Below are 24,840 nucleotides of genomic sequence, written 5' to 3' on the forward strand. Positions count from 1 at the left end.
AGGATGTCAAGGGTTATGGAGAGTTTGATGATCAGACATGGTTATAGTAAACAATGGAACAGGCTGGAAAAGACAACTGGCATCATCCAGCTCCTGTTATCTGTGTTTCTTTGCTGTCAGTATGAGAAGGATATTTCAGCTCTTGGAATTCAGTTCCTTTGTCCACAATTGGGACAAAACTGTAGCCAATAGTCCTAATGGACTATAGACTTGCATCAGTAAGCAAGTTGTTGTCAAAAAAGTATTGAAAGAAGCACTGTCATTTTGCTGTTTGGCTGAATTGAATGTGTTGAGAACATACTTTTGCATCGTTGCCAGGGTTGTAACTTCGTTTGCAGTCCAAAAACAAAAAAAAAGCAGATGTTGGAAATATTTGACCTGCTGAGCATTTCCAGCCATTTCCATTTGTGCTCTGCATTGCTTTTACAGGTAGTTGATGCCCATCCCCTTGTTGTATTTAGTATACGTGCTTGTTTCTTGATGTCATGGTGATGATGTAGACTGCCAGAGGAGGCCACCAGAAATAGTGATGAAAGTTTCAGCCTTGTTCTCTGCTATCAGGGAGGACCTCTTCTTGTTAGTGGTTTAAGATGTATGAGACTGCTAAAAATTGATCAGATGTGTTGGTTCTGAAATTGCTTGCAGCATGCTGATACAGCTGTTTAGCATGCATATACATCTGCATTGTAATTTCATCACTTTTTTAGGACACTTTAAGGCAGCCTGTGGCAAGATCTTTAAGCCTTGTTAGATGAAGTAGAAGTTCTTGTAGCTTGATTGTACTGGTAAAGGTGAGAATATGAGATTACGCATTTTTGTGGAATGTTTTATTGTTATTGATATCCTTGGTGCCCCGTTGATGTGTAGTTTTAAGTTGGAATCTGTATTTCGTGCATTGGTACAGCAGTAGCTAAAGTTATTTGTGTGACGATGATCATCTCTTCTCCCATTTTCACAATGGACAATTGAGCCACGTTGTTTGGTAAGGATCAAGTTGAGTAGGTTTTTACTTTGTTCTTTCACCAGCTGTTACACCCTCTTTAATGTGCATATGGAAAAGTATTGATTCAGCAGCTGAGGTAATCTTTGTGTATTTCTTCGCCCCTTCGAAGGGGGGAGAAAAGAAACAGATGTAATGTTTTGCACAGTGTGTAGTTTAAGAGAAAACCAGGACTAAATCTATAAACCAAGGCAGATTTTGTGAACTCCAGGTTGGTTAAGTATAGTTTATAGCTTTTTAAAATGAATGAAGATTTGTCTAAAGTGCACTTCCTGTAAACATATGCCAAGATACTATCGTTTTAAAGTGCCATGTAATGTGATTTGCTATGATAATGCAGATTATCAATCATATTATAACCGTTTGACCTGGAATTTCTTGTATGTTTGAATTCTAGGGAACAATTTATGGTGCTTGTTTAAGGGTAGCTTATCCAAGTTTACTTGATCTTTCTATTGATCCTTTAATGCAATTATAATTGAGCAGAAAACTGTACCAATAACAACCCTGATCTGAATTCTTCTACGTTTATGCTTCTTTAGAGGCTTTTTTCAACTTGTAAATTTTAGCCATGGCAGGAAATGGTAATTTTTCTGGAAATTTCCTGCACCTTTTTTTTGGGGGGGGTTGAGGAATTTGAGTTTTGGATCAAATTTAATGCATTTCACACAAATAACTAAATGAGACGTGCCAATCTGAAACAGCTTTGTTATAAAAGTAAAACTATTGTGGATGCTAAGCTATGTTAAAGAAGATGTATATGTTGGGTCTGTTGAAGAGCATTAAAGTTGATAAGTCCCTGGGGCCAGGAAGAATGTATCCCAGATTATTGAAAAAGACAAGGCAGGAGATTTCTGGGGCCTTGAAAGAGATCTTTGCATTAGCTTTAGTCATAGGTTAGGTCCAAGAGTACTGGCGAATAGCCAGTGTTTTACCTCTGAAGAAGGGGAGTAGAGAGGTCCTTGAAAATTACAGGCTGGTGAACCTTGTGTTAATGGTAGGGAAATTATTGAAGAAGATTCCTGGGCGTAGAAGCTAATCATATCTGGAAAAAGCATAGACTAATTAGGGATAATTGGCATGGCTTTGTGCACGGATAGTCTTTTCTTGAAAACAAGTATTTTGAGGAAGGTGTTTAAAGGTGGGGAAGTAGATGTTGTGTCCAATAAATATTGGACTTCAATAAATATTTTGATAAGGTCTGCTGTGGTAAACTGATTCAGAAGATTAGGACACATGGAATCCACAGAGCTTTCATAGATAAATTGTGTTGCAGCTGTATAAAACATTAGTTAGATCACATTAGGAGAAGTTCCATTTCTGGTTGCTGCATTACAGGAAGGGTGTGGAGGCTGTGTGGAGGGTATAGATGAAGTTAGTCAGGATGTTGCCTTGATATAGAGAGTATTACCTATAAGGAGAGGTTGAACAAGCTTCAGTTGTTTTCTCTGGAGCATTGAGGCTGAGGGGTTGCTTGATTATAAATACGTAAAATTATGAGAGATATAGATGGCGAAGGTGAGAGTCTCTTTTCCCGGGGTAGAAATGTTGAATGCCAAATGACATAGCTTTTAGCTGAGAGGGGGGAAGGTTTTTAAATGAGATTTGAGGTAATTTTGTTTTTGCACCAGGTAGTAAATGTCTGGAAGGAGCTGCCAGGAGTAGTGCTGGAAGCAAATATGACAGTCACATTTAAAAAAAAACATTTAGACAGACACATGAGCAGGAAGGGAATGGAGGGATATACACCATATGCAGGCAGATGGGATTGCCCTGTTTTGGCATTGTGGTTGGCACAGAAACCATGGGCCAAAGGGTTTGTTCCCGTGCTGGACTGTTCTATTTTCTAATGTGCGATGTGTTGCTAAGGAGTAGTTGTAGTTGTACTTCAGGGCAAGTTGAACAAGCAAGCATAAGAAAGTGGAATAGATTGGCTTTGTGTGATGGATTTAGAGGAGCAAAAATAGAAAGAAATTCCAGTGAAGCATAAGTATTGATATGGACTGGTTGGGCCAAATTATCTGCTTCTGTCCTATTCTGACGCTATGTAATCCCCACTTCTTTTGATTCCCTTTGCTCACAGGAATCTATGTTTGGTTTTTGGTTATATTCAAAGTGTCCTGTTCACAAATAATGAATGTGGTCCATTGGCATTATTTGTTCGATACTTTTCTCAGTGCAGCAATAGTTTTTACTAATTTCTCATTTGCCTTGCACCTTAGCATATGCTAATAATGCTGACAAATTTGGTTAAGATAATATATTAACACAGTGGCTATAACTTCAGGTGGCATTTCCAGGTTGTATTGCTGCAGAAAGTTCCAAGCTTCTGTCAGGAATGCACTTGCTGTTTCCAGAAACTTGCATATCACTGTCAATTTTGCCCTTATAAATTACTGCATGTGTGTTTATAATGTAGATTGGCCATGTAAACTTTTCATTCTATAATTACACCCTCCTGTCAGGTTGCACTGCAGTGTTTCCATTGATGAGGATGAAGATACAGTATGCAAGGTAAATAATATAATATAAATTAGTTCAAAGTAATTAAAATAAATTAGAGTTTTTGAAACAGAATACTCAGGAACATAAAGTACAAGTACAAGCTGCCATCACTTCTGAAAGTAACAGCCAGAGGAGTGGATTTGGTCACTGAAAGGAATGAAAGTTAAATATAATTGCAATAAGAGGATGTGATGCTGTCATTGTGGTAAGTTTTATACCTAGATATGATTGGGTAACTGGTATATTGAAGAGAATAGGATACATGTGCTTCCTGTAGGATGTTGATTTATTTTTCCCTTTTTTAATTTTGATCTGAGAAAATGGCAGTCCTATATCCAAAATTTATTATATCATGTTGGCAGCATTGATTTGTCTCTATAGAACAGAGCGAACAAAACATAATATATTAATTACTTGGGCATTTAGTGGTGTGAATAGTGAGAAAAGCTGTCTAAGGATGTAAATCAAATGAAAGATTGGGTGAAGTGTTGGCAGATGAAATTTAATCCTGGCAAGTGAAAGGTGATGCTTTCTTCTTTGAGAAGTCAAATAGGGTTACGCCATGTACAAGAAACGATAGGAAGGTAAGGAACGCTGCTGTACAGAGGGACCTTGTGGTTCAATTCCATAGATGTATAAAAGTGGTTGCTTGGGTAGAGATGGTGGTGAAGAAGGCATTTGGTGTGCTATCAGGGCAGAGTACAAAACTTGGGATGTTGTATATTAACTTTAAAAAACACAGTGGGTAGGCTACAAATGAGGTATTGTGTGCAGTTCTTACCACAACACGATAGGAATGCTGTGCTTGTGTTGGAGAGAGTGCTAAAGAGATTTACCAGAATGTTTTCTGGATTGGAGGATGTTACTTATTTATCAATTTTTTTTTTTTTGAAATATAGCATGGAATAGGCCCTTCGAGCCCTGCCACACAGCAACCCTACTCTAATTATGGAACAATTTACAATGACCAATTAAGGAAGTTTTTGACTACAAGTACCTCGGGTCAAGAATGATGAGTTCGGGGAAGGACATAAAGATACGGAAGGCGCTGGTGTGGAGGGCTATGAACTCATGAACTCAGAGGGCTTAAAAAAAAAGGATTTTCATAGCAGTCACAGAGTCCATCCTCACGTACGGATGCGAGATGTAGACACTCACTAAGACGATGCGAAAGTCTCTAGATGGTTGCTATACACGAGTGCTCCAGATGTCTCTTGATGTGAGTTGGCAACAGCACATGACGAACGTTGAGCTCTATAACAACCTATCGAGGCGAGAAGACTGCAACTAGCAGGGCACTGTCTACGCCATCCGGAGCTACCTGCCAGCCTAGTCATCATATGGGAGCCCAAGCATGGAGGATGAACCCTGGGCACTCTCCTAAGACTATGGTCAACACGCTCCTAGAAGACAGCGGCACAGCTAATGTAGATGAACTGAACACACTGATGAAGGAGAGGGAGAAGTGGAGGGTCCGTCATCGTGCCCGACGACGGCCCCCTGGGCCTGAGCTGACGTAGTAGTAGTAGTAGTAGTAGTAGTAGTAATTAATCTACCAACCGTTACGTCTTTGGACTGTGGGAAGAAACCCACGCAGTCACGGGAAGAGCGTACAAATTCCTCACAGACAGCGGCAGGAATTGAACCCTGGTCGCTGGTACCGTAAAACGTTGTGCTAACCACTATGCTACCGTGCTGCCTATTATTAGTTACTGGGAGAGATTGGATTGGTTGACCTTGTTTTCCAACAGTATGGAGGTTGTTGACAGATATATAAAATTATGAGACGATTTGATAGAAAAGATGGTCAAAATTGTTTCCCCATGGTAAGGGTTTGAAGAAATTGTGAGGACAGGCTTAAAGTAGAAGGAACAGTTTTATAGGGAATTTGAGGGGAAAGTTTTTTTTTAACCATTATGTGATTTATACCTAGTCACTGTCAGAGGATATGGCGGAATAGCTATAATTACTACATTTAAGAAATATTTATACAGGCACTTGGATATGCAAGGGATAGAATGATATGGGCGTAATGCAAGCAAATGGAATGTGTGTAGAAGGGCAAAGATCAGCTTGGATTCAGGCCTAGGGCCCACTTCAGTGCTGTGTATCTCTGTCATTAACAATTCAGTTGAGTTTTTTTTAATCCATTTATTGTTTGGTAAGGAGAGTGATTATTTTTATACAAGTAATGTTGATATTTCAGCTTGAAGAATAAAACTGCAGTGAAATTGATCATCTCCATAAATAAAAACTCCATGATTATCTGTCCATGATCATCCACAATTTCACAAATCGCTCTTCTTTCCACTACAAATTACCAGTTGGGTTGGTTTCTGACGTATATATTCACACATACAGTAACTGCAGTTTGCTAGGATTGTTTCAGCACTTGTATATTGAAGTGTATGATCACAAAGGCAAGAATCTTTCCTGTTGTGGTTGGTGGTTCTGATGAGGAATGCCTGTGTTCAGCCATTACACAGAAATGTCTTGGACTTGCATGTCCCTGCTGTGAATCTGAGACAAAGTGAAATAACTGTGCCAAATCTGTCACTACCAAATCATGCTCGGAAATCAGACAGCAATTTGATTTCAAAGCGAATACTTGGCTGGCAGGTTATGAAGTCAGGAAGCAAAATTTTAAAGTTACTTGGTTTTGCTTAAAGCAGCTACATTCACAATGTTGTGGTTTCAAATTTTATTTAAAATACTAATTTCTTTATTATTGACATGAGATTTAATATTTTAACTGTCACAATATTGGAGATGTATAAAATCATTTAAGACCTACAAACGTTTGTGTTACATGCTCTGACAAAAGGCAAACTCCATCTGCCTCTCCTGCCTCCCCGTTTTCCCCTTTGTCTCAGTATACTTGAGGCAGGTCATCCACAGCCAATGTGCTTAGGTGCTGCTAAGACCTTGCCCCCTGAACCCAGAGTGTCAAAGGTCAACAAGGTTAGCCATCCAATTCGGATCCTGTCAATTAAGGAGAGATGTTGAATAGAGATGGCAAATCCATGCCATGGGCCAGGTCTGGGAAGGTTTTTCCCATTGCAAAACAAGCCTTTTATGCTTTTGAGGGAGGAGAGCAAAGATATTTTCTGTGAGAATTTGGATTTGTTGGTTGTTGATTTTTAAAAAAATCAAAACCTGACTGGCCCCTTCTCCACTATAAGTTTCATTCATTAACTTCAAAATGACCTTCAAGCTTTACTGATTTTCCAGATCTTGACCGTTATCCACTCTGATCTGTAAATATAGAGGAAAACATTTAAAATCCTCTAAAAGACTGATAATTTCTGTATTAATTGAGGATCCATGCCATCCTGGCACATTTTGTGTGTGATTCATTTCCTGCAGACTGATTTTTCTTTTTCCCACTACCTTAATGTTGGCACAACACTATCACAGCTTAGGGCGTTTCGGCGTTCAGTTCCCGTGCCCTTCTTTCAGGAGTGTCTGTGTGCCCTCCCCATGGAATGTGTGGGTTTCCCCCCATACCTCCAGTTTCCTTCCACATTCCAGAGATGCACCGGGTAGGTTAAATGGTCATTGTAAATTGCCCTGTTATTGGGTTAAGGTTAACGTGGTTGTTGAAGGTTGCTGGGGCAGTGTGGCTCGAAAGGCCAGAGGGCCTATTCTGCAGTGCATCGCTGGCTAAAATAAATACAATTTCAATAAGTGTGCAAAGGGCTTTGGAATAGTAATTGGCTTGTTTAGACAATCTTTGATTTTTCTGGCTTGAATGTAACTGGGCAAAGACATTACAAAGATTAGCTTTATTTGTAACATGTACATTGAAATATATAGTGACTGACACAGTCAGAGGATGTGCTGGGGTCAACCCATGACTGTCATCATGCTTCCAATGCTAATGTAGAATGCCCACAACTTACTAACACTAACCATACGTCTTTGGACTGTGGGAGGAAACCAAAGCATCCAGAGGAAATCCACATGGTCACAGGGAGAATCTACAAACTCGTTACAGACAGCTGCAGGAACTGAACCCTGATTGTTGATTACTGGCATTGTAAAGCATTCAGAAAACCACTATGCTACCATGTCACCCATGAATCCTCGAGGCACGAATGGAATTGGTCTGGAGGACTTGTTTCCTTGTTGTATAATCCTATGACTAAATCAAGCCTTGTTTATAGTCCCTTTTTTATAATAAATGCTGTCAGTGTGCTGTTTATTTGAAAGGTCGAGGCCCATTTGTGCTTGGAAGGTCATTCCTGTGACATGATCATTCTGTATAAAACTCTACATTCAGTGTTTGGTGATGTGTTTGTTAATCTTGCAGCTGCTGGCTCCTGATTTATATTTTTTAAAAAAGCTGAGCTTTTTCCCCCAGAGCCTTGGCTTAAGTTCTGACATCATTTTTGGTAAATTAAATATAAAGATGGGTGTAATAATAGCACTGTTAAATGTTTTGAGATCCTGAACTGATCATAGAATAATAGTTTTGCCCTGAGTAATGTACTTTTATTCTGATCCCAGATGCTATAATCTGTGATGTTGAACTATGATATCATTATCAAATATTCCCTGTGGTTTAATTAATGATATGATGAAGATTGACTTGTTAAATTATTAAGAATAGAGAGGTTGGGTTGACTGACCCCAGAGTTAAAGTTGTGTGAAAATTAAGCTTGATGTACTGGTTGAAGCCCTTTAGGTTGCATTTTGGTTGGACAGATTAGTGAATAGGGATACACTACAAATGTATACTTTAATGTAACCATATCATTCTTTTTTTGTAATTTTAGAGGGTAGCTTAAAGGGCAAGATAACTGTACTAATAAAATAGTTTCTCAGTTAAGAAAGAAATCCTTAATGAAGTGTGTCTTGGTGAACCATATTGGCGTTTGCTTTGGAGTCCTGGTTTTGCTTCGGCAGATTTGATAGGACATCACATGTACTTCAATCAAATATGTTATGTAAGCAAAAGCTGCCTCACAATGCTAACTGTACAGACTGTTTAATCGGCTGTGAACAGTCTGCATGTAGCAAATTAAATTGCTGTCCTGCTGTATAACAATACAGTCCTTGAACAAAAAAGAAAATCAGTAGTAACTGAATATTAACTGTTTTTACTGTCAAGCGAGAGCTGGCATCAGATTTTTTGAATAGTGCAAGTTAGCTGTATTATTTTTTTTCAAAGAAATAGGATGGCACATTCTACTGATGCAGGTTTGGTAAAGCTATATTTGGGAGAATAGTCCCTTTATCATGGACCTTTTCAGATTTATGATAAAATACATTATTTTGTTCCTGCTATTAGCAAAGGTCATGGTACAATAAATTTTTTTTATTGCAGTAAAGCCTTTGAGAAAATATAAATAAAGCCGAAGATTTTTAAAGTTTCATTTAAAAACTGTTGGAAGGAGATTTGTTCCTAACAGTTTATCAAGTCAACCTATTATTTATTTATTGAGATACCATGTGGAGTAGGCCCGCTGAGCCGCACTACCTCCAATTTAACCCTAGCCTAATCGTGGTACAATTTACAGTGACCAATCAACTTGCCAACTGCTACATCTGTGGACTATGGGAGGAATACAGGGAGAATGTACAAACTCCTTCCAGGCAGCCAAGGAAAATGAATCCAGGTCACTGGTACTGTAATTGTATGAAACTGGAAGTTGAAGAAATGTTTTGTAAGGTTTTTGAAGGAGCTTCTGTGGCTAAGACATTAAGAATTAGTTTTGACAAGTGGATAAAGGTGGGGAAGCAGGGAAAAGATGAAGGCATCCGTGAAAAAGGATGCATAAAAATGATAAGTTGCCCCTTTTTCTTCTAATTCTAATTGTCACATAACAGCTGGTTATGATGTAACACAAGAGGCCTGGGATTTACTAATGATGGTATGTCACTTGGATAGCCCTGCGAAGGTTAGCCAACAGGCTTTCACAGACATAAGGCTATTATATTGTGGGGAAGAATATTGATTTGGATAATGGGTATATTCAAGTCCAAGTAAAAGTCAGAATTAATTGATTATCATTATGGCAGAGGAGGCCATTTGCCCTTTGAGTCAGTGCTTGCTCCCTTTAGAGCAGTCCGTTCAGCCCCTTCCCTCCCATTCTGTTACCATAGCCCTGCAAATTTATGTTTCTCCAATAACTTTCTAGTTTCCCTCTGAACTTCATTCACTGCCTTCGCGTCCACCACCTTCATAGACAGTGAATTCCAAGTAATTACCGTTCGCTGCTTTTTCATATTGTTCCCTGTCACTTTCTACAGTCTAAACTTATAATTCCTTGTGACCGCAACCATCCTTGTAAATCTGGACACTTTAGAATCAGAATATAAACATTATTTTTGTTTTGAGAATTGATAAAAAATAAAGCAAGTGTGAAAATTAAATTGTAGTAGGTACATACAGTTGAAGTCAGAAGTTTACCTACACCTTAGCCAAATACAAATGTACATTTAAACTCGGTTTTTCACAATTCCTGACATTTAATCCTGGAAAACATTCCCTGTCTTAGGTCAGTCAGGATCACTACTTTATTTTAAGAATGTGAAATGTCAGAATAATAGTAGAGTAAATGATTTATTTCAGCTTTTATTCCTTTCATCACGTTCCCAGTGGGTTAGAAATTTACATACACTTTGTTAGTATTTGGTAGCATTGCCTTTAAATTGTTTAACTTGGGTCAAATGTTTTAGGTAGCCTTCCACAAGGTTCTCATAGTAAGTTGCTGGAATTTTGTTCCATTCCTCCAGAGAGAACTGGTGTAACTGAGTCAGGTTTGTAGGCCTCCTTGCTCGCACATGCTTTTCCAGTTCTGCCCACAAATTTTCTATTGAATTGAGGTCAGGGCTTTGTGATGCCCACTCCAATACCTTGACTTTATTGTCCTTAAGCAATTTTGCCACAACTTTGGAGGTATGTTTTGGGTCATTGTCCATTTGGAAGACCTATTTGCGACCGAGCTTTAACTTCCTGGCTGATGTCTTGAGATGTTGCTTCAATATATCCACATAATTTTCCTTCCTCATGATGCTATCTATTTTGTGAAGTGCACCAGTCCCTCCTGCAGCAAAGCACCCCCACAACATGATGCTGCCACCCCCATGCTTCATGGTTGGGATGGTGTTCTTCGGCTTGCGAGTCTCACCCTTTTTCCTCCAAACATAACGATGGTTATTATGGCCAAACAGTTCAATTTTTGTTTCATCAGACCAGAGGACATTTCTCCAAAAAGTAAGATATTTGTCCCTATGTGCACTTGCAAACTGTATTCTGGCTTTTTTTGGGCAGTTTTGGAGCAGTGGCTTCTTCCTTGCTGAGCAGCCTTTCACGTTATGTTGATATAGGACCCATTTTACTGTGGATATAGATATTTGTCTACCTGTTTCCTCCAGCATCTTCACAAGGTCCTTTGCTGTTGTTCTGGGATTGATTTGCACTTTAAGTGCCAAAGTACGTTCATCTCGAGGAGAAAGAATTCGTCTCCTTCCTGAGCGGTATGACAGCTGCATGGTCCCATGGTGTTTATACTATTGTTTGTACAGAGGAACGTGGTACCTTCAGGCATTTGGAAATTGCTCCCAAGGATGAACCAGACTTGACACCATTTTCTGACCTCAATCCAATAGAAAATTTGTGGGCAGAACTGAAAAAGCGTGTGTGAGCAAGGAGGCCTACAAACCTGACTCAGTTACACCAGTTCTGTCTGGAGGAATGGAACAAAGTTCCAGCAACTTACTGGGAGAACCTTGTGGAAGGCTACCTAAAACATTTGACCCAAGTTAAACAATTTAAAGGCGATGCTACCAAATACTAACAAAGTGTATGTAAACTTCTGACCCACTGGGAAAGTGATGAAAGAAATAAAAGCTGAAATAAATAATTCTCTCTACTATTATTCCGACATTTCACATTTTTAAAATAAAGTAGTGATCCTAACTGATCTAAGACAGGGAATGTTTTCCAGGATTAAATGTCAGGAATTGTGAAAAACTGAGTTTAAATGTATTTTGCTAAGGTGTATGTAAACTTCTGACTTTAACTGTAAGTATTCAGAGAAGATAAAAATTGACACGTGAAAGAACAAGTTAGTCTTAACTTTTCCTGCTTGTTTTTAAAAAAATTGATTAATATGTCAGCTTTGCAATGAAGGAATTAAAGCTCCTTCCTGGTGTTAGCGATGAGAACAAGGCATGTCCTGGGTGATTGGGGTGTTTTAATGATGGATGCCTCCTTCCTGAGACATCACTCCTTGAAGATGTCCTGGATACTACGGAGGCTAGTGCCCATGATGGCACTATTCAGTTCCTCAAAATTTATAGAATATTGCTGTACTTTATTTATACTTCCAGAATTGAATTGCTGCCATGTTTCAGAAATATCTTTTTAATAGTTTGAACGCTCATCACGACAAATGTTTTGCTCATTTCTAAATTGATTATTTTGAGAAAATTCTTGGTAAATTGGCATGCTTGGTGAATTGGAATTTACTATTTAATTTTGTCCTTATTAATCCGATTTCCTCACTCCATATAATTAAGTAAAAATAAGATTGAAGTGTCACTATTACCATATATCCTTTCCAAATACTACAGGACACACAGATTGCACTGGTTGGCTGGCAGTTCATAGTTGCATAGTTAATCTTGGACTGACATGCCTATTTGTCACTTTAGCCACATATATCAGACAATTTAAAAAAAACAGGATTCTATTTTAATGAATTGCAGGCTTCTCATTCTATTATCTTAGTGAATGCACTAGCATCACCCTTTTTTGTCACTAACATATCTGTAAACTTCCAAGGAAGCCTGTTTTATATCGCACTAAGCCACCATCCTTGCTGCCTTTCTGTTTGCATAGCAAGTGAGAGGATGGCTGTTTCTTGCATTGGTAGTTCATGACAGTTCTGAAACTACTTAAACAGATTGATTATGCCACAGTAAACTTGCAAGTGAAATAAATCTCTCATTGAGAAATCTTTTGGAAGTCATGAGGAATGGTTGTTCTTTGTGGCTTCCTACAGCGTGCCACATGAAAAGAATTTGCAGCATGAAGAATACAGTATCTTCATTTTGCAACGTTTTTCCAACAGATGAAAGCACCACAGTGACAAAAAGGTTTTGATGGCTTCCAGGGCAGAAGTTTTTCAAAGTGCAACCTGATCATTCCTTTTCCCTCTGTTTTAACATTTGAATCAGAGTCTTCCCATCCTTAGTGCTTCTGTCAAAGAAGAGTGTTGATACTCATGGACATCAGAGTCACCAGCTGTTAAAAGAACAATCTTTGTACAATTTTCAAAACTCTTTATAGTTTTTATGCTTTGCATGAATACCATAACTTCACTACCCATCTTGTTGTAAATTTCAGTGATTTGATAAAGGATTCTTGGGATCTCTTGATCTTCAAAAATCCAAACCTAAAAGGATAACGTGGTTGATGTGAACAACTACATGGAAATCTGGCCTTGTGGCCTTTCATAGTAAGAGAGATACTGGTGACAGATACTGATACTAATAAAGATATCAACTTATTCCTTTCCCATTGCACAAGTGACCTTGTTATATTTCATAGTATTCCCAGTGAGTAACAGGAAAATTGTAATAATAAAAAAAACTGCAATCCTTAATCATTTTGTTTCTTAGCTTCTTAAACATTGAACCCCTGAACACTACCTCACTACTTTTTTCGCATTACTCACTTAACTGTTATATATATTACTTATTGTAATTTAGTTTTTTCCTCTATTATTCTGTATTGCAATGTACAGCTGCTGCAAAGACAACACATTTCAGGACACATGTTGGTGATTTTAAATCTGATTCTGATTCTTAAGGTAGAAAAGAGCATTGAGGGAAGAACCTGCATAAACCAGAGAATGTGCCACCCAGAAATTTGCTATTATTTCCAGTGGAAACTCCCCGTGACATCTGTGGCATAAGGCCAGAACCCAAGAAATAGGAGTGGACTTCTACATGCATTTTTAGATTTTTGAAAGGATGACGAGTACTTTTTCCTGAAGACTTGATCTCTGAAGCTTGTATCTCTTTGAACTTGCTTTTCAGTTACCTTAAATTCAGCCACCACATACCCTTCAGCTACCGCATACTTTTATTATTTTTCTATAACTCTGAATGTCTCCTGTTAAATGTGTCCTTAACCTTTCCCCAGCAGTGTTAATAATCACAAATCCTAACCTCCTTAGTTGTTCAAAGTAATCAGTTTAGCGAGTGTTTGAAAAGGAAGGACTAAATTCCATAAACTTTGCAGTGTAGGGTTTCCAGTCTAACCATCTTCAGTGCTGTTTGCCTCTCTCGTCAGCTAAACTTTACAGAGTTCACCTTCACTGGTGTCAAAATATATACCGAAAGAGAATCCTGATGCTTACTGATTTAGTTTCAACTTCTCTAAATATGGTGAGAAATTTTCTGTCAGAGGAAATTTTTCCCATGTTTGTTATCTTGAGAATTTATGGTGCAGTGCACGCAACCCCTTCTTTTGTAGAGGACTTCATTAAATATAATATTCTTAATTCAGAAATAGCAAAATCATCTAATGCAAACAGATACCTCAGGAACTATAAAGAAAATAATTATTTTGTAAGCCCTGGTGAGCAATATTACACTTTTCCCCTTAAAACAAATATCACAAAGAATTAATTTGTTCAGAGTTTTGCTATAGTTGGTTCTCCTCTGCACAACAATCCATTTATACATTGAGTTACAACTGCACTGAGTGTGATTTCAACCTCTGCTGAATGATTTTTCACCTGTAGGTCCAAGGCTTGATGTGTATATAAAATTGGACTGATCTTGGATTAGTCCCAAGGGGCTTGCTTGGCCAGATCTTGGCAAGCACACCAGCTGCATGTTTATTTCTTGATTTAGAAGACATATTTCAAAGCTGTGTATTCCCTTCAAGTCTAAGGGATGGATATGTTGTCTGACATTTCTAATATTAGTGTAGTGGCAGATGGAATTTAATCCTGAGGTGTGTCGTAATGCTCTCTGGGAGGACTGATAAGTGTAGGATATACGCAGTGATTGGTAAGGCCCTGGGAGCATTGTGAGCAGTAGGACATTGATAGACAAGGTCAAGGATCCCTTAAGTTGGTGAAGGCCACTAACAAGATACTTGCCTTCTTTAATCCTAGAGGGTGCTGAATCGGTGGAATTCATTGGCACAGATGGCTGTGGAGGCCAAGCTGTTGGGTATATTTAAAGTGAAGATTGCTTCCTGCTTAGTCAAGGCATCCAAGTTTACAGGGAGAAGGCCAGGAGAATGGGGTTGTGAGGGATAATAAATCAGCCATAAGGGAATGGCAGAGCAGACTTGATGGGCTGAATGGCCTAATTCTGCTCCCATGTCGTCTTATTATCCAGGTATAGAAAATAAGTGCAGGAAGGCTATGGTACAACTTTATTAAAATTGGCTAGCCAATAGCTAGAGTACAGTGTACTGATCCAATCACCACGCTATAGGAATTACAGGACTGTGTTGGAGAGGGTTTTGTGGAGATTCCTGGGATGGAACTTTTCAGTTATGTTGAGTGAGAGAATCGATTGGGTTTTGTTTTCTCTGGATGGAGGACATTGAGAGGGGAAGCCTGGCAAAGGTGTACAAAATTATAAGAGGCATAGATAGGGTAGAGTGTCGGAAACTATTCCATCTAGTTAGGGATGTCTGAAACTAGAGATAACGGGTATTGGGTAAGGGGTAGGAAGTTTAAAGGGGATCTAAGGAAGAACTTTATACACCCAAAAGTCATGAAAATCTGGAATGAATTAGCTGAGTTGGTTAAAGTAAGTACTTTCACAATATTTTACTATGCATCTGGATGATCATTTGAAACGCCAAGGTACAGACCAAGTGAATAGAGTTTTGATAATGTGAATGAGCATGATGGCAGAGGGCCTGTATCTGTACTTCAGCACCAAAATGTCCTTCTATTTTGTGAATTTACTATTTGACTATTCAGAACATTAAAAAAAATGATATTCTGGAAGAATAGTGAAGACGTGTCAAATGGTATTGCTTCAACTCAGTTAACCTTCAATATGCAACAGGGTTTCAACTGATGGAAAAATCCATTGCTATTTATACCAATTTATCTGCTTGTAATGTTCAAAATGTGAAAAGGGGAGTACAATCCAAGACATTTCACTTAATCATCCTGCTCAGCACGTTGTGTATTTTTTAACTAGCCATTTTCAGATAAACTTTGTAGCCGTTGTTGCATAGGAAGTCATGTGGAGCAGCTAACAATTGACATCACTTAATTCTGTACATTATTTAGTATTCATGGCACCCAGCATGAAACTCTAGAAATGTGATGCAGCTAAAAGTGATTTTGGGTGGGCTATTATGTATTTTTGTTACATAATTTTCAAGTAGAACAGTCCAATTACTAACTGCTCTGCTGGAATAGGGTCTTGTTTTGATGTACAATATGTCAAAATACTAACAATATATTTTTCATGAATTTGTACTCCGTGGATCTTTTCCGTGGATTGTCACCTTGTCGTGGTGGAGAGGCTTGTGTGGTCCTGAGTTCCCGAAAGCGATGCCGTTGTACTTTATTCATAAAGTTGCACAGAGTTTTTTAGTGTCAAAACAGGAGATGGGTTATTAAAACATTTGTTCTGCAATATTTATTGTAATGCCTTGAGCAAAGTGGGGAAAGAAAAGTAATGCTTGAGGAACATGCTAGAGGACTAAACTCAACAATGTCTCTTGGCTCCTCCCACTTTCTCCATGGGCACTAACATGGGCCCCAGCTGTGCTTGCCTTTTCATTGGCAATGTGGAACAGTCCATGTTCTAAGCCTTCACAGATAATGCTCCTCAACTATTTTTGTGTGCTACATTGATGACCGTATTGGTGCTGCTTCATGCACTGATGCTGAGCTCGTCAATTTCACCAACTTTGCCTTCAAATTCCACCCTGTCATGGTCCATTTCTCACACATCTCTTCCCCTTTCTCAATCTCTCTGTCTTCTTTGGAGACAAGACAGTCTGTTGATAACTTTCACAAACCTACTGACTCTAATAGCTGTCTTGACTATACCTCTTGTCATGGTGTCACTTGTAAGACTGCCATTCCCTTTTCCCTATTGCTTAGTCTCATTTCTCAGTCCTGTTGTCAGGAGGAGGGATCTCTATCCAGAACATTGGAGGTATCCACCTTCTTCAAAGAATGGGCGTTTCCCTTCTTTTACCATTGATGCTGTCTTCACCCCATCTTCCAGCTGTCTTTACAGAGATAAAGTTCTTTTGTCCACTCCATGTACATGCACATCCAACACATCATTCTTCGCATTTTCAATGGGATTCTGCCACCAAATATATCTTTACCTCTCCCGCACTCTCCACTTTCCACAGGGATTGCTCACTCCATGATTCTCTTGTCCATTCGTCCCTCCCCATTAATCCCCCTTCTGGCACTTATCCCTACCCATTCAGCTCCTCCCGCACCATTATTCAGGACCCCAAACGGTTCTTCCAGGTGAGACAATACTTCACGTACAAGTCTGTCAGGGCCTAGTGTATCTAATGTTCCCCATGTGGCTTCTATATTGGTGAGATCCGGCATAGATTGAGATACTGCTTTGTTGATTACCTTCACGCGGCCCGCAACAGAGAAGATTTTCTGATGGTCATTCATTTTAATTACACTCCTCATTCCCATTTTGACATGTCAGTCCGTGGCTGCCTCAAATACCATGATGAAGACGCCCTCAGGTTGTGTCTGGGTAACCTCCAACCTGATAGAATGAATATCAATACTCCAATATCCAAAATTCTATTCCCCTCCTTTTTAAAAAATTCCCCATTCTGGTTCCCTTCTTACCCCTTCTCTTCTCACCCAACCATCAACACATTCTGGAGCTCCTCCTCCTTCCCATTCACCCATAGTTGACTGTCCTCTATCAGATTCTTCTTTAAGCCCTTTACTACTTCCACCTATGACCTCTCAGCTTTTCACTTCATTCCTCTCCTCCATCCACCTGCGGTCCCCTTACCTGGCTTCACCTAGCACCTCTAGCTTCTCACTTCATTCCCCTCCTCCATCCACCTGCTGTCCCCTTACCTGGCTTCACCTAGCACCTCTCAGCTTCTCACTTCATTCTGCTTCTCCATCCACCTGCTGTCCCCTTACCTGGCTTCACCTAGCACCTTTCAGCTTGTACTCCTTCCCCCTCACTCCAGATGACTATGGCTTCTTCCTCCTTCCTTTCCAGTCCTGATGAAGGGTCTCGACCCAAAACATCAACTCTTTATTCCTCTCCATAGATGTTGCCTGACCTGCTGAGTTCCTCCAACATTTTCGTGTGTGTTACCTTGGATTTCCAGCACCTGCAGAATCTCTTGTTTTTAGAACACGTTGTTGGAGTTGGATATCCAATAAGCTCTATTGTTAGTTTCTTCATTCATCAGCTTTTAATTTGTGTTCCAAGTGCGAGCTTGTAGCAGGACACGACTGATCTCGCGAACTGATGGGTCCGACAGTTTGTGATAAAATTGAGATTTAAGAATGAAGAAAGGAACAAAGATACCAAAGGAGAAATCGGATTGAGAGAAAAGAGATTAAGAAGAAAATTGCATTCAATTTAAAGGGGAAGAACCCTTTAAGATAATCTTACTCTGCTTAAAGGAGATGCCCTATGATTTTGGCTATTCCCTTTCTGGGCCAGAGAGATTGAATGGCACCGTGGGACCATGCCTTGCATTGCGTTGTATCAACACTAACTTGCTGGGCCGACTATAATTTGGATTAAGTAACATTTTGTTGCAAATGTAGCTGTTTCTTGAAATATCTGGGAAGTTTGACAGCCATGTCCACTTTTAGCAGAACTAACAAGGTAGTGTTTCTACCTTTTATAGATATTGGTGAGTTATTTAGGGACTATTATAAGCATACACATAAATTCCGTAGCACATTTTAGCCAAAATTCTATTCCCTGCAAAAGAAAGGCAAATTGCAGTTTTGTTTGCGAACATCTATGCTCTGTAGCATATGAGGAGTAAACTTTTAAGAAACAAGGAGTCCTTACTTACTGGTGTGGAATGTCTGTGTTGAGGTTTTGCAACAGACTTTGAATCTATATTCTTGTAACCTCTAGGTAAGCATATCATGAAAGAAGTAGCTGACTCACAAATAAAGGAATGTGTTTTTTTTTGAAGTAAAAGTCACGTTTTGTTCTAAAACAATGTACATTTTGTTTCATTTGCAGAATGTACAAAGGACTGGTTGTCAAGCTTTGAGAGGACCCATCACTCGAAGGATCCTACAAGGGATCACAGCCTGAGTGAAATGGCTTTATTAGTCATAATGGAACTGGATGCTGATCTCAACTCATGCAGACAAGCCTTCAGAGGACTCGAAGGAACTCTGAATGGCTACATCCCAGAGCATGGGTAGGGGTGGTGCAGGGAGTTATCATTTGTACCCCAAGTGTTGAGTGGATTATTTGGAGAGACAACCTGCTTCAGCAATCCTTGCGTTAGGTTTCTGAGTAATGCGATAAAGCAGGCTTCTCCACATGCAGGGTGTGCAGTGAGATGTTGGGAGCACAACACTACTGAGATGTAGCCTTGAGGCTATTGTGGGGATCCAAATATCCTTTCTGACCAAAGATTCCAAGAGGAATTTCCATTTTCCTCCCTGTGCCCCTTTCTTCTCTCACTCATATAGCTTGCAGCTGCTCAGCTCCCTTTACTGGTGTGCACTTACTGCATTCTCCTGTTAAATCACATTAGCTCAAAGAATGGACACTTAATGCTTGAACTGTAATTTCTTGTATTTAAAGAAGGTATTGAACTATTTACTACAATTGAAAACCGCAGCAGTTGATAGATGACACATTTCCAGCACTTTATTGTCCTGCCAACTTTGAATAATTTTTGGAGCAATGTAAAAGTATTTGCTTTGAAAGGTAACTTGCATAAAATGCCAAATTATCAGGCAGCCAAATGCAATGACATGGATTATGAGGTTCTATTTATTGGAAAATTAATTGCTGTGATTTTCTGCTAACCAACTGAGGAACTTTTTTGCAAGCCCAGGGATTCATTTCCTCTGCGCAATATATTCACTGTTGCATATTGTATACTTCTTTAATATTCATTAGCTTTTGTTTTAAAGGTGAGGGCTTTTGAATTCTATTTTGGTTACCTTTAGTTGAAGGCAATGATATGAAGCCAGAAAAGCATGTTGGAATTTCATGTATTAATAAACAATTCTTGTTGACTAAAATTAAATACTACCTATTGAGTGAATTCTCTTGCATTATTAGTTTTCATTTTTTATCAGCAGGGTTTTCAGAGGTGAATTTGCAGGCTGCAGGAAAAGTTTACTTTTTAGTTTATAAATACATGAGAGGGACAAATAACTACTTTTTGATGTAGCATTATCTCAGGTTTGAATATTTTACAGCAATCACAAAGGCCATCTTTGCAAGATGGAATGTGGTTTTGGGCAGTTTGGTATTGTGTACTGGAGAGTCCAATGTCTTACAATCTTTTTGCCATTTATAATTTAGAGTGTATCCAGACCAGTTAACCATGAAATGTCAATGCAGTCAATAACTGGGGCAGCACAGTGGCTTAGCAGTAAGTGCACTGCTATTACAGATCCAGCAACCTGGGTTCAATTCCCCTGCTGTTCATAAGGAGTCTGTACAGTCTCTCTGTGACCATGTGCGTTTCCTCCCACAGTCCAAAGACAAACTGTTTAGTAGGTTAATTGGTCACATGACATGGCACAAGTTCATTGGGTCAGAAAGGCCTTTTTACCTAAAGTAACTTTGTGTTTTTGTGTGAGTAGTTAATTTAGCATGGTTGCCATTAAGGAAATTTGCCTTTTGATCTCTGCAGACTGTGGCTATATTTTGAACTTTTAAAAGTGAGTTTCTTGTTGACTGACTCTTATCACGACTTACGTTTGTACAATGTAACTCTTCCTCTTGCTACAACCAGGATGACTTGTTCTAGTATATTTTTTGTAAAAGTGAAACTAGCATGGCTTATTGGAAACAAACTGACATAAAGCAAAATCAGGAACGTTTACTGTCTATCAGGATTGTGCCATTACTGCCTGTTACTGAGTAGAATGAGAGTGAACTGTCATGAAATTTACTTCTGGTTTCTTGAAAGTGAGTAGGGGTATGCTCTCATATCTAAGGAAAAGGGTCAGCTTTGATATATATAATATTATAATTATTATTGTAACAGTACAATAAACCATCCACAATAAATGTCATGTTTCTACAAAAATAAGATCCGAATAATTCTAAGAGTATGTTAATAAAAATGCCTCTAAATTTATGTATTCAGTAGTTCTGCAGCATCAAGGTACGTGCATATTATTCATGGTGTACTGTATCACCTTCTAGCCTTCCTCTGATTATACGTTGAAACTCCACATTGAATTACACTTTTGTGAAGACCTGTTGGTGAAAAGGGTTCAAACACACTCTTTTTGACAAGCATTAATTGCCATACCAAGAGTGATTTGGTAGTACTATTCCTGAGCTAAGCTAGCCTCATCCTGAAGAAGGCAGATACCTGACTATCCATTGACCATTGGCATAAGATTTTCTCATCCATCACTGCCTACTGTACATTCAGTCCTTTTTTTGCCATAAGAACAGCTTCAATTAGATGGGATGGATGTGGTTAAAATACACTGACTCAAAACAGCACCGACAGATCAATTGCTAATACAGCACTGCCAGGACTGGTTATGTTATTTACTCGCCCAATACTGTCAGCTGTGGGAGTCAAATCCAGTTCATTGAGGATTGTAGACTATGCGAGCGGTTGCGCCAAATGCCGTTCCAATCTGGTGGATTTGCAAAATAGGCCCACGGGCAGTGAAAGCACGTGTATAAATGATTTCACAATGGTCTCATCAAATTAAAACTTTGCATTCAGCCATAATTTGTTTAAATAATTGAACATCAAACATCAATGATGTTGAGTTAGAAATGTTGATTGGTAGACATATCCTGGGTTCTGAAGATTCCTACAGGCAGGATTTCTAAGCCATTTTGCTCAATCCAAGTAACATCAAGACTGGATATGGGCAAAGGAGTGGTTGTGATGTTGCCTGTTTGGAGGTCAATAGATAGTGCAGAACATGCATAATGATCCTACAAGTCCCAAAACATACCCCCCCCCCTCCCACATGTCCTTTATACATATTAAACTTCAAAGGCATTCAGGATTGAACTGCTGTTTTAACCATGGGCCTGAACGATGGATTGGAATGATCTCTTCTACTGGTGTAAGTACTGAACAGGGGCTGGAGTTATTTTAAAAAGGTGGTAAAGGGGAGAAGATTGTTCCTTCATGCTCTCCAGTGCCTCGCCTCAGTCTCTAATCATGGGTTCCTTTTGAATGTAAAAAAAAACTTCAACTTTTCCACGTGTTGCTTGTATCAATTTCTGTCTATCTAATTCTAGTTTAAATTGCAGCTTTAGTATATGGTTTCATTTTCATATTTCTAATTCTCTTTCTCTTTGCAGTATTATCCCTATTTGGCACTTACTTATTCAACTGTGAAATAATCATCATGCAGTACTGATTTTTGTCAGCAGGAAAGCTTTTACTTAGCAGGTAACTTCTCCCACCCCAATTGGTTCCTGTGCACCTCAGAAATGGCTAATTATGAATAACCCTGTAATCATGATGGGGGAGATGTTTTCTTCCTGCTCTTTGATGTGATGATTAGAAAGGTCTGCACCCATTGAACTGAATTGAGCTGCCAGCTGTTTGTTGCTCATTATATTTTTGATTTTTGTGTGCACTTGGCTCAATCTAGAAGTCTAAAATGAACTGAAGGTCAGATACTTGCACATCTGATCTGCTGCTCCATTTGGGCCTCATTATTAGTCATAGTCATACTCATACTTTATTGAGTTCGGTAATAGAGCACTGACAAGAATGTCTGCATGTACTTCACATCTGACCCCCTAACTTTCCTCAAGAGCCTTCAGATGCACTGTGACTCTAGTGATTTCAATGGAATTATAGACACTGTAGGAAAAAAAAGTAAGCGCATGAATATTTTTTAACGTTCTTAATTAAAATTATTTCTAACTTTTATGTTTTATTTCCATTTTTGCATTCCATAAATGTGTTGGAGACATTTAAAGGTAGTTCAAAAGCCTTTGATGGACAAGGGCCAATAGAACATTTTGCAAGGGTGCCTCAGGACAGCATTGCCCATTGACTCCTTGTAGTTGGGTCCTTTACACATGGTGGGATGCTCTGGTATGGAGGGTCAGATCACTCACTCATCCATATCAGGAAAGGTTACCTTTGAGCAGTCTGGACTGTGAGCTTGAGCGATAGGCTAGATGTAGTGTGATCTGGCCTTGTAGCACAGATGCTATGGTTGTCATGATAATGAAAGTGTCAGAATTTGCTTTCGTGACACAAGCAGGGAAGGTATCTGAACCAATCAGTCCATCAGTGGAAAGGCTGGTGATATTTCAGCTCTGAACAGTTTGTACAATCTAGGTGGTTATTTCTGATCTCTTAGTTCACATGTTCTTTAATTCGTGGAGGTAATTTTATCGTATAAGTAACGTATCTTATCCAATTTTGTTATTGGAAAATCAGAGTCTACTCACTTTAAAACCACAAGTGTTGAGGCAAAATACAGCATATGTGGAGGTGCGTGTGTTTGTGTTTATACAGTACTGTGCAAAAGTCTTAGATACATATATAGCTAGGGTGCTGAAGATTTTTGCACAGTACTGTAGTAAGTTTATGTATTGATCTGTACTGCTGCTACAAATAAAACAGATTTCATGACATATGTGAGTGATGATAAACCTGATTCTGATATGGGTCTCTGTTGTGGACTGACAGTGGGAAGGAGGCAGGGAGAAGGGAATCATGGTTGGGAAAAGGAGAAGGGAGAGGGGAGGGAGCAGGAAGCACCAGAGAGACATCCTTTAATGATCAGTAAACTAATTGTTTGGAATGAAATAACAGTGCCTGGTGTCTCAGGGGAGGGTGTGTCCGCACTCATAATATATATGTGTTTATATTACCTGTGAGTCTGGAATATAATTGGTGACAGGTCCTACTACATCATTACTGTGCTGCATCACTGGTCCATCTGTGAAGTCAAACAACAAGGCTTAGTCTTGCTGAGAATGTTTTTTTTCCCTCAATCCCATATCACTCAGGCCCTGTGAAGGCTGGGAGGCTCTTTTTATTTGAGTGGTGATTCTCAACCTGAAGAATGGGAAAGGAGAGTATTTTTTTAAGAATTGATTTTAACGTTTTGAACTAATGTTTTGCAAATATAATTAATATAACAATGCAAAAATAATTGTCAAACCCTTTTTAGATTTTTTTTTTTAAGAGGCAAAGCTGAATCACCAACATTACCATCTGTCAGTGGCTGTCAGAATATTCCAGGAATGGGCTCTCTGGCTATGATATCTGCAGCCTAAATGGCGTTAATGCTTTCACTGAGCATTACTGCTTGACCTCTGGACACAGAAGGTTAGCAAAGTCAATCCTTTGCAAATACAGTAATTCATAAAGATTTGGGAAAATGCAGACTGCAAGGACTGATAGAGGGTTAAGCGCCTGCTTCTGGAAGATTCTGACAAATAATATTTTCTGTTTGTCTTATATACTCCTGTCCCATTTTACTTGCAAAAAATGCTGAAATTTGTGAATTTGATTAGTGCATTCTTCTTGAGCAGTGGATTCCGGCTAATTAGGCTATCAATTAATCGAGGCAGCCATTTATTTGCGACAACTCTTGAAGGACAAAAACTAAATCGAGAAAACAGCTGGGATTCCCTTTGTTTATTTGCTGCTTAATTGGCACAGGAGACTGCTACCGAACAGTTCCAAACTAGCGTAGGTCGCATGAACTTGAGTGAGCATTCAGCATTTTGAAACAATTCCATTCATGTGATACTTATGAAACAATTTTAGATATACAGTGCAGTGGATTCTGCTTAGAGTGATAGGTTTATAAATAGCGTAAGAAGCAGTGTTTTTTGCACTGGTTGTTGGTGAGAAATAAGCAGTAAGACAATTCAGAACTGTTTCGCTCACCGCGGTTTCAAGTGTTCAGGCTTAGAGATGCCAGAAAGTGCATGGAGTGAAAGTGAGCAACACACACAGAATTCTGGAGGAACTCAGCAGGCTAGGCAGCATCTAGGAAAAGAGTACAATCGACATTTTGGGCTGAAACCCTTCAGCAGAACACAGCAGGTGCTGCCTGGCCTGCGATGTTCCGCCAGCATTTTGTGTGTGGTGCTCGGATTTCCAGCATCTGCAGGTTTTCTCTTGTTTATGCAGTGAAAGTGAA

At 39.1% G+C, this 24,840-nt stretch overlaps 1 protein-coding gene across 10 annotated transcripts in view; it reads left to right on the forward strand.

The window, feature by feature from the left end:
* Positions 1-24,840, forward strand: part of anks1b (ankyrin repeat and sterile alpha motif domain containing 1B) — an 860,133-nt gene that overhangs the window by 14,199 nt on the left and 821,094 nt on the right. For 2 of the 10 annotated variants that reach the window (XM_072241219.1, XM_072241223.1), the window contains exon 2: positions 18,728-18,911. The exons of the other annotated variants lie outside the window; for them this stretch is intronic. In XM_072241219.1, the coding sequence (XP_072097320.1) occupies positions 18,808-18,911 (104 nt within the window). In that variant the 5' untranslated portion in view covers positions 18,728-18,807. The remainder of the gene's footprint in view (positions 1-18,727; positions 18,912-24,840) is intronic. 10 annotated transcript variants of the gene reach the window in all.

This window comes from Mobula birostris, chromosome 23 (assembly GCF_030028105.1).
Source record: "Mobula birostris isolate sMobBir1 chromosome 23, sMobBir1.hap1, whole genome shotgun sequence".
Classification (NCBI taxonomy): domain Eukaryota; kingdom Metazoa; phylum Chordata; class Chondrichthyes; order Myliobatiformes; family Myliobatidae; genus Mobula; species Mobula birostris.